An 11,489-nucleotide genomic window follows, 5' to 3' on the forward strand; every position below is an offset into this window, starting at 1 on the left:
TACGTTTGCCCGCGTGTATACGCTCGATGTAATTTGCCGGCTCGCTCCGCGAATATATATCACACCTGACGCTTACAAGTCCGTCGGGTATCGCGTTGCTAATAGATTGATCGTCATATCAGAGATCGGCCTAATGGTCAGTATGTTTATTGCGCGTATATACGCGCGACACGGTGGGAAGGGTTGGAGGAAAGGGAAAGGGAGGATTTAAATCATGCGTAGGCGGCGAAGACGAAATGTTCGTGTAAACATCCAGCGGTTTCGCCGGGGAATATTATGCGGAAATTTATGGCCGTAATTCAATTTGCGCCAACTGTAGCGCACCGTGTCGCTACCCACCATTCAGAAATATTGTCGCAATATTCGCCTCGTTCGCGGAATAACAGACACCGCGGATACTTTCGAGAATGTTCTCCCAGCAGTGTACTAGCTTGCGGCCCGCTCCAAACGGCATTATCTTCTTCTCCTCTGGAATAGGAGATCCTTAAAATTGCGCGTAACAGCTGCGATTCCTGCGAGGACCTTCGAATGCACGTTGTGCGCAAAACCGTTGTGTGCGACTTGCCAAAGCCGCGCGTACGTATGTACACGGCGGAGCACTGCTCTCCGTATCTCCGACGGAAATTCGATACCGACGGGGATTTATGTTCGCGAGAACATCGAAAAACATGGAATTCTAAATAGCCGATATGCCGACGTCCGTGACAACGGAGACGCGACGGCGGGATGCTTAATTTCGCGTGGGCGAAACAAGAGCTTTCTGCGGTACGCGCGATCGCGGGATTTCTCGCGTTTTCGCTCATTCGTCCATTCGTGATATTCATCACTTCCTTTCACGAGTGGCCGAGCTTCTTCGCAAAAGACAGGAGGATAAAGAGATGCAATTTGTCCGGCTGAAAATCCTCCGGACGAAGTCTGAGCGGAGAGATTAGATAGACGAGCGTATTTTATCGCAAATAAAAGCGCCGGTCGCGTTCCGTCGCGTAGTCATTCGGACTGGTTTGACTTTGCAATTGAATCCGCGCGTTTCGGACGAGACTCCCGAGGACGCGAAACGTGAAAATTGCGCTTTAAACCCGAATTCTCGATATTGTCCAATGCCCCTTTCTTGCTCACCTCGATCAAAGCGGTCGGAAGAAAAATCGGGGCTGCGGCGAATTACGAATTCTCCCTTTCCTGCTAAGCCGACGCGTGCGCGGTCACTTTCGCAAATTAAACCGGACGTCACGCGCGCGAATCAAATTGAAATGTGTAAGATTTTATCCGCGACGTTGCGCATTCAATTTTCATCCGGCGATTGCGACATAGCTGTCGACCGAATCGACGCTGCAGATTGAAATCAACCACGTGCAATTCGCACAGCGGTGTCGCATATTAGTTAGTACGAACGGGGATACGAACGTTTGGATTCACAGGACCGTCGTTCATTTTACGCGCATCTCCCTTGCTACCCGCTCGGTTTCTCATTTCGTGCCTTCCGCTCGTTTTTATTTTTCCTTTCGTTTACCTTCCCTTCTCTTTCCTTCCATTTATTTCCATGCGAAATCTATCCAGTGCACTAGTACCGTCCGTAAGAAAGGCACTTTACACGTAACGCACGACTATGCGAAACGAGAAATGCAATACGGCTGCATAATTACATTCTTCTCGGTGGAACGAAGGATAAAATAAAAGTCATTTCTTTCCACACGGGAATTCTCACGGCAAAGAAATAACGCCGCTAAGCTTCGGGCGCCTGAGCTTTCGCTCTCACGGAAATGCATATAATTACACGTCGTCATTACATCTATGCTAATATTTGCGCAAAATGAAATAATGAGTCCTCCCGCATTGTGAAGTAAACATCGACTCTGTTTCTCATCGTTTGATATTAATTATTTGGCCACCGGGAAATCGCTCGACGAAAAGCAACCCCGCGGCCACCGCTACGTTGCGCATTTGGTGTATTCAGTCACTGAAATGTGCACATTCGGAAGAGGCACTGCCGTATAACGTCGGTGGACGGAAAACACGCCTGAGACAGATGAATGTTTCGAATTACCTCTTATTTGTACCTGTATCTATCTCTTTCCGAAGAGACCGATACGATGTGCGTACGGAAAAAAAGGATTCCCTAAAATTGGCCTCTCTGTCAGCTTCACTTTTTTAGGCCCGGCGCTTTTTCCAGCACGGATACACTTCAGTGCATTCCAGTAGACCATTAAAAAACCATTCATTCAGAAGATCATTAATGGATATCCATTAATATATGGATAATTCATGATGGAATTAGAACATTAACGCTATCCTATTATTTAGGTATGGTGACATTGAAAATTTCCCATTAGGCGCGTTAATTTTTTAATATTTGTGCATCGTGATTGCTGCTTCGAAGAATCGTTGTCGATTCATAAAATTATTAACAATTATGATACACAAATAACGCTCCTGATTGGAAATGTTTGTTTCCCGATTGGAAATACCGCTGTGCCTAGGGAATGAGGAACATTAATGGAGTCTTCTGTATTACTCAGTGAGCTTTTGCATCCTTGGCATATTTTTTTACATTTAAAAATATATTCCAACTAGACGCAAGAGCTCACTCAGCGCTCAGTGACTCAGCTGTGGTATTGAATCCGCGAATTTAGCGACGCTACATTTACTCGTAATAAATTTCACGCTTAATCGCGTATAAAGCCGAACGTGCTCTCCAATCTCTCTTCCGGCTTGTCGGCTGGTTAAAGATTATATAAAATGTATAGAAGCTTCTCTTACAAGTTGCATGTTTATTTTGTCGATATTGCTTTTTCATACCGATGCAGGGGATTATTGTATTTCAAAACTCCGATTGAATGTTCCTTACATTCCTCGAACTTCTCGGTAAGGAAGTTTTGAAGCATTCTTCATGTTGAAACAGAATGTGCTCTCTCGGTGGCTCCTTTATCTATCGTTATAAAGCCGCAGAGAAATTCTCCGAGCGAATATCGTATCCTTGGCGATGCGAATTACACTCTCGAGAAGTTCCGTCGAACTCGAAGGAAGGCGTTCAGTTTCCTAACTACTCCAATCGTGCTCGATCACGTATCCATTGTAACCTCTGTACGTAGGGTTCTTGAATGGGAAACTAAGCCTGTTATTTGCGAGTAAAGCAAAGAAACGTCGAGTTGTCTTGGGACTTTTATCCCGGATATCGGACGGATACACCGGTAATTTTTCGACTTCATCGGCGAGATCTGTCAATATCCGAATTATTTCAGGGTCTATACAACGCATAATTTTTAACATCTCATCGTTCAAAAGTGCTTTATATCAAGGCATATTCGGGTTAATTCAAAACCTTGCTTTTAAATGAAGAAGATTAGGGAAACGCCTACGCGGGAAAACGTCTTAATGAGAGTTTATGTTCAGTTCATAAAAGCTGAATACCAGCGCGGAGGAATTGGATGTTGCTCACTCAGTAAATCCCTTTGAGGATTTCGGTAAAAGAAATGGCGACGACTAGCAGGCTACTGCGTGCTCGTATTTATAGTCCTTTTACAGCATTAATTTATTAATGGATAGCCATTTCGAGTGCACCTTTTCCCTCTTTTAAACGCTCAGAAGAGCCGAATACCGCGGGAAATGTATCGCGGCTGCTGTTTTAGTGCGGCGGAACTTCTGTATCGGCCGCCTTTGATAAATAATTCTGCGAGATATAATTAGATAAGGTCCACTTCTTACAGGGGACTTTCAGCTTTCACTTTAGTGGATTGTCGTAGTGAAAGGGTCGTGAAAAGTCGTCAGCGTGACTTTCAACAATTATTTTCATCAACCTGAGTAATCCGCTTAATAAATTTCCGACTCGCAAAACACCTTAACTGATAGACGATGAATGTAAACTGTCGTGATTTCCCGGACGTTGTCTGTATCCCATTCGAACCCGCGAGAACTCCTCTGATTATTGCTATAACACGCGACAGTAAAACCAAATTGAACATTTGTTTCCGATAACATCCAAATTTTCTGCATCGGAGCGCAATGTAAGGCGATGCTCACCTTGAAAATATGGTATCAGCTTGCACATTGTGAGACCGAAGATGAAGTTCTTGAGGATCTGGCCCAGAAGAGTGAAAGGCATGCAGAAGACGCCCAGTAAAAGATCCGAGATAGCCTGAAATCAACATCAGCAGTCCTCTCATTAATCACATTATAAACTAATAATAAGAAACTTTTCTAAATGAAAGAGCATAAAATTTGTTAAAAATGTACGTAACGCATATACGTACGTTTCATGTTATTTTTAAGATGTTTTAAGATGTCAAATTAAACAATTTGACATTCTAATTTGTTATTATCTGTGTGCATGTGATGGCCTTAATACTTCATATAAAATTCTCCTTCAAATATTTTCTGTATATATTTTGTTTGGTTTAATTCTGATTCTATAAAGAAAGGAAGAATAAAACCATAAATATTGGTTTAATAAAACAAAATTTTGACAAAAGTTATCAAATATTAAATATAATTTTAATAGATACACGAAAACACAATATTTCTTTCTACGATATTATAGACCAATATATTACGTAATAAAAAGGATTTCAAAACCGGGAGGTGCCGGGAATAATAACAATTATTAAAATGTTTTAAAAATTGTAATATAAAAATCTCACATCGAGTTCAAACAATATAATATTCGTTATAAAAATATAATAAAATGATTTATGTATATATTTCATTAAAATACCTGAAGATATTGTTTTCATGCCGTAATGTAATAACTTTGGAAATTTCCAATTTTCAGTTATATTGCAATATAAAATGGCAATATGTTTCACGCATGTACAGATGGTTCTTTTGTATGTTAAGCTTTGACGGATAATAGCAATGACAGCGTCAATCAAGATGACAAATATGTATCAGAAACGTACACATTAATGAGTTTTCTGTTATATGTATACGACATGCTTCATTTGAGATTCCGATTTTTTTATTTTTTGCCAGGTTTGGTGGTTTTGGCCCCATTGTGCATCATACAAGTAAACGGCTTCATCGGTTCTTTTATTCGTGCACTCTCAATTTGCGAGACTACAAAAAAATAGGTTTCCGACAATTCTGATCCAGGTCGATTCGATCATCAGCAAATAACCAGACAATAGTTTTTCTCTTCTTTCTCTCTGTGGAAAATCGCGCCGCGCGGAAACCTTCAACTTTGTTCGCAGCCGTAAATACCTTTGTCGGAGAACGAAATTTCTCGAGTCTCCCGAACATCGTTGCTTCTTGTTAAGGTCGATCTCCGTGATACTACGTATTAAAGTGCGCTACACGTTTAAATTTTCATATATCCTGTTAAACAATGGCGAGCTTGATGAGCAAAAACGTCAGCTACGTCTCTCAAGGTATGACCAACCGCCAAATTCCATCGTGCGTGTCTAAAACGCGAGTCGCGCAATCAACATAATTTCGAAAGCGTTTGCAAAGCACGAACAAAGTCATCCTTCATTATCCTACCAACGAGATGAAATATGCACAGTGGAAGTGTTTTTTATAAGGACGAACGGCAATGAAAGATGTTACACAGCGGAGTCTTTATGCTGCTGTCTGGATTTAATTGTTTCGCTTAATCGAGACTGTTAATAATAGCAGCGGATATTTCGAAAAAATGCGTGTGTTTCATCGTGACAAATATCAACGCTTGTATCAGTGCTCGGGCCAGCCATTTCTCTTTATTTCCCCATCTTTTATTTCTTACTCCGTCCGGTATCCTTTTCGAAGAAACTCGATGAAAAATAGACTCGAAAGTGACGTTGCATCGTGAAAACTGTAATCCCGCCCTGTGTTTGTATTTGCGAAATATGAGTTCCGCGTTGCAATCGGCACGTTCAATTGCCAGCACACGCGGTGTATCCCGCGGAGATTTCACGTAATACACGAATTGTAGCTTACAGAGCTAATATGAGCTAATATGACCGCATCGCGATTCTACGTGAGATCGTTCAAATATGTTATTTGCCGTAACCTCCCAAAAAGATTTCGAATCCTCCGGAAATTTTGTCGGAGAATCTCACGAGCTTTCCGGGCTCTCGTTTAACCTCCTCAGTCGTGATGTATATTTGAAAAAGGGAGAAATAAAGTATCTGGTGTTTCTCTTTATCCCGTGCTGGCTTGAAAAAAGTTGCACAACGTACGATGAAAATGCGGTCCGGTCGCTTTCAGCTCTTACGGCATCACGGAACATTTATTTTGCAAAATCGTATTACACGCAAACGACAGGACCGACACCCATTTTGCGTAAATAATAAATAACATCGAACTAGAATATAAAGAGAGTCCCCCCAGATTTGTCGTTGATGAAACCAGTTTCTCGCTTCTGTTCCTGAAATGTCAGCGCCGTTTCCGCTAAGTCGCAGGTCCTTTTCAATGCGTCCCGGCTTTTCGGTCGGTTCCGCGTATACAATTCCCGCGAAAGTTTTCGCCTTTCAAGATATCGACCAAAGTTTCATATTTTAGAGATTGTTATTATGCTAAATGCGCGACACTTAATACATCGCAATTCGCCGTTCACGGCGGTGTTCTTACGCAGACGAGCGACGAATCCTTACGGCGTTACTCTCGAATATCGAATACCGATTCCCAGCTGCCGCTTTGAAATAGCATTTATACGCATTTCTGAGTTTTACAAATATATATCACCGCACATGCGCGCCGCAAATATCGACCTACTTGCTATGGGTGACTTTTTGAGTAACATATTCAAACCATTCGAAATATTTTCACATTAATGTCGCAGTTTCGGCTGTCCTCTATATTATTTACTTAACTCGCGGCCGTAAATTTGTATTTGCAATGAAGGTTTTACGTTGGAAATTGCGATATGTCGAATGCGCAGTGGCACGTAAAACGCGGATGTTTAAAAGTCTAACTAACCCGCCCATGTTAATCGATTTCTGTTCGGTACAAATACTATTACGTGTATCGTTCTGTTGACCTTCCCGTTGGTTCGTAGTGAAATAAATAATTCCCAGCTGGAATCATTTAACCGAGGAGAGAAAATCAAGTTTCACTCTACGCTATATTGACCTTCCCGATCGGACGACAGCGCGCATTTGAGGAGCGGGAAGAAACGCGAAAGCGTCGAGTGGGCAAACAACGTCTCGAAATCCGGAGTGCGTACTTGTGTTTCGCGCCCGCACCGGGAACACTTCTATGGATTTCGTTTCAGGAGCAAAGACTCTATGGAAACGGCTCTCTGTTGAGCGGGCGTCTGTTTAATTTCTGCTGCAAAGAGAATTATCCAAGATTTAGCTAGTCGTCCGCTCGCTACGGATAGCCGACGATTCATATCTTGTAAGTTAAAATAGAGAAACATCTCTCTAGTCGAGGCGAACATTTACGGAAATCACTTTGTTCAATTCCTTTGGCAATAGTGCTCTTTATAGGCGCCTTGCAGATTCGCAGAGATGGAAGAAGGTCGATGTTTCATTCGAGAAATTGTCAAACAGTTTATGTCGAATAAGCAGGCGTAAAGTCCGGTTTGCGCGGAGAAACGTAATTTTAGTCTGCTGTTACCGGAACGTAAACATATTTTAGTTCAACGCGTGCCTAAAATTAATTGGCGGATTAGAACGTACAATAAATGTAGAATTATTCTAATTTCCGCGCGCCAACTAGATTCACGTGGCAGCCGTAAAGAATGTTCCTCGCTCTCCGCGAAACCGTCCGAGAGAAATGTCTCTTTCGAGCGTGCAATCACAGATTCCTTCAAGAGTCTTAGCTCAACAAGAGCTCCGGCTCAATTAGTATCGTAAGCGTATAAGCCCGTAAGTACACATGAACGTATCCAGAGCGCATTGTTTCTGTCTGAAGTGACGTGAAAAATTTCTGTTTTACTTATATTAGAAATCTCTAATCTTATAGTTTTCTATTTACAGCTTTTCTATCTACAATATTTTTCTATTTTTAGTTCACCGTGAATTTTCGATAAACACACAGCGATGTGAATATAAAAAAAAAATCCGTCATTTTTGGTAGACACTTGTTAACTGACCCCCACGCAGCCCGGCGACCTTCTGTCAGAGACAGACTTGAACTTTTATTCCACCGATAACTGCGAAATCGATGATGCGTTAGAAGAGAGAAATAGAGAAAGGGAGAAAGAGTGAGAGGGGGAAAAAGAGAGGCACTAAATTAGGTCACGTACCGGATATCTTGATTTAAGTTTTGGGCAAAATCGTGGCCCACGGCAGTTGAGTTAGATCGACCTTCGGCAGCTTTCATTTTTTTTTTTTTTTGATCGATGGGAGCAGCGGCACAGTATTTAAGCGATCTCAACTTTGACATTTTGCTGTGCGTAACGTATGGGAGGATATTTCTTTTTTTATTTCACCCGTGATGACAGTAAACCGAACGTTGCGCAATAAACACTTTACACGTCAAACTCTAAACGTCCTTACTTGGAGGACATCCGAACTGAACGACGTAAGGGGGATGCAATTTTCGCTTACTTTGTCTTACGATTTTGGAATATTCGTTTAATCCCTGTGAAACGGCGATGTCACGTTTAGAAGACCCGATGGATATGTATACACGCATGTGTGTGTGGACGCGTTATCGTTTTTTTCCCGTTCTGTCAATAATCACATTCATCTCGCTCACGCGTAAATAAAAGGAGTATCATATGATAGGTTCAGTCGTCATATTTTATTTATGATGACTATTTGACACGTATTCTCGAGAAGTCTGCGCCTGGCATGTGATAACGGGTGGACGACAAAAGGCCATCGTGTTGACGGATTCAGAGTGGACAATGCTATTTGCGATGATCCATATGAATAGCGGCGCCCTTTTAGGGCGCGAAGCCGCGAAAGCTTGCTATATTCTAAAATTTTTTTCACGCAAAGAGACCCAACCTCGCCAGCGCCGTTGATTGTATATACTGTCAGGGCGGACAAATAAAAATGCAGAGATCATGAGAAGTATTTGTGGATTGTAGCGGTTTAATTCACGGACCTACGTAACGAGCTCACGAGCGCCCGAGTTTTATACCGTTCGTGTGTTCCATCATAATATGAAAGGCACAACTAAATCCGGGAAATTAACTTTTATCGTTCGCGCAATATTTTACGCATTTACGAGACCGCATGAAATATTTTATATAACTGATAGCAATCGCTGATTCCCTTACGTGATCAATTACATCGAACAAATATATGTTTCATTTCTCTCTCTCTCTCTCTCTCTCTCTTTTTTTAGGAATCCGATTGCACGATTTCATTTATTTCCTATTTCATTTAAAGGCAGCGATATTGCTGGGCAAATCAGTATCGGCTCGATGCAGAGAGCGTCGGGCGATTCGACTAATTAGACTTAACCGAGATCTACTAATCTAATCCGCGAATCACTGATTGCTCACCGAGTGTTTTCGCAGAACATCGTTCGGAAAAACAAATAAAACTTACGGCCCATTCAGTCGATGATCGCACAACCGACGCACTAATATCGATGCGCGAACTTGCACCGGAAAGCGCCATTGCCGTTTCTTGTAATCTACCATATTATACAGACGAATACGGCAAACTCTCACGGATTATGTTCATCGACCATACAACCGGAAGGGAGATGTGCTTTCCGGCGCCACGCCGAAGTCTGATAAGACGCTTATCGGGACGATGAGTTTATGCGAGTCTTCGCTCGGAGAGGAGAATAGCGGAAATATACGGAGCGCGGGTGAGAAAATATTCTGCAAATATATACATTATACACGAGTGGATTCGCGGATGGATTTGGATCGAATGATGTTACGCAAATTGCAAACGTCGAACGCGAGGAATGATATTTTGTGTGGTTTCCATTATATATTTCTAACAAAATATCATCGCCACCTTTTCCGACGAAATACGAATATACACGCTTGAAAAACACTTGAGGAATAATTTTCAGGCAGCCTCGAGAAATAAGACGCGGACTATATCGAGTTCCCCCTTCAGCCGCGGGAAAAGCTCGTTAATTTAGCCGGCGAAAAAGCGATTTGCTAAACCGTATCCCGTAATGCGTATTCGTTACAGTTAGCTGCATAAAATTACCGCAAACTTTTCAAATTGCGTCCGCCACATTACAGCGTGCAGGGACATTTCTCGCGCGTGGGAGCGGCATTTGATACGACGGGACCACTTACGTCACACTTTTAATCGTGCTGCAAAGAGCCCGCTTGAAGCGCACCGCAATTACAAATGTTTCCTCGACGTTTTACCCAAAGATTATTCTCGCTTCTCAAGTTTCGCCATTATAAAGGGCTCGAGGCGCTCCTTCTTTCGTTCTTTTCCTCTGGTTTTTTTTCTTTCGATTCGAGAAGCGTCACATGGCGGACGGCACTTATTGACGACACGACAGTTATTGCGAACTTTTTCCCTCTAGTTTCGCGGTGAAACGCTTCGGACTAAATAACATTTATGTAAAAAAAGCACCCACAACGCCTGCAGTTTATAGTCCATTATGGGACGACGCCCGGTGCCGTCTTGATGAAAGGTCTCTTTGATGCAGAGGGCGGCGGAATGATCCTTCTGATACATCTCTTGATATATTTCATACGCGAATACGCAGAGCGAGTGTTTCGCTTCTGTCCGTCTGCCCACGCAGGACTCGTGATGCTTCCGCCGAAAGGAAATTACACCTCAGCTGTACACACCAAGCTTCAACAGAACCTCAACATTTACCAGGTCAAAACTCGCTGATCTTTCTAACGTCTGCCTTATGTTTGTGGATATTCATCATATATGTTAGGGCTGCTTTTCATTGTTCGGACAATCTAATATCATTTCACATTATATCACGTATTATATCATATCATAGATTAGCATTATATATAAAGGATGTCCCAGATTTTCCCTGTGACAAACTGCAACATTATGTTGTACGAGCTGGAATAAAAAAAAAAATGTTACATAAACGTAAACACAGATCCCAAAACGCTTTATTAAAACGTTGTGGCGAAGATATGAAATATGTAAGGGACAATTTTTCACGCTAAATTTGCGTTTCAAAGTGCCGCACGTATGTTAGCACATTGCGTACGGGTGACGAGATATCTCGTCTTCAGCAAGCCGAACGTCGTCGCCGGGCGACGAGATATCTCGTTTTCAGATTTCTTCGACTTAATCGATGACTTAAGGAATTAAAAATAGATTTTCTTGTTACGTTACCAGGGTAACGAAGTCTCGCGCATTCTCGAAACAAATGATCAGCGAATAAATGAACGCCCTGGAAGCGTGTTGAGCGAGTAGAGTGCCGTACGCAATGTGTTAATACAAAAGCTTGACATCGATGCAATATTGATTTGGTCGCCCTAGAAATTTCGTGCCGATTTTCTTTAATCTCTGCGTCTTTGTGTTTAGCTTACATTATTAGTCGGGAACGATGAGAAAGACTGACGAATTTCGGTCCGGCGAATGATTCGAGTTTTACTGAGAAGCTCGGTCGAGAAGTACACGAGAAAGGGGAAGCGCTTTCGTCTCGCGCGCGCGTCGAAGACGTAC

The 11,489-nt window shown here is 42.3% G+C and overlaps 1 protein-coding gene across 1 annotated transcript in view; it reads right to left on the reverse strand.

The window, feature by feature from the left end:
• LOC106750832 (cholecystokinin receptor-like) overlaps positions 1–11,489 on the reverse strand; it is a 29,172-nt gene that overhangs the window by 15,122 nt on the left and 2,561 nt on the right. The window contains 1 exon segment of the mRNA XM_014631433.1: positions 4,015–4,129. Within this exon segment, the coding sequence (XP_014486919.1) occupies positions 4,015–4,129 (115 nt within the window).

Source organism: Dinoponera quadriceps, unplaced genomic scaffold, assembly GCF_001313825.1.
Source record: "Dinoponera quadriceps isolate SergipeBrazil2010 unplaced genomic scaffold, ASM131382v1 scaffold6593, whole genome shotgun sequence".
In the NCBI taxonomy this organism is placed as follows: Eukaryota; Metazoa; Arthropoda; class Insecta; order Hymenoptera; family Formicidae; genus Dinoponera; species Dinoponera quadriceps.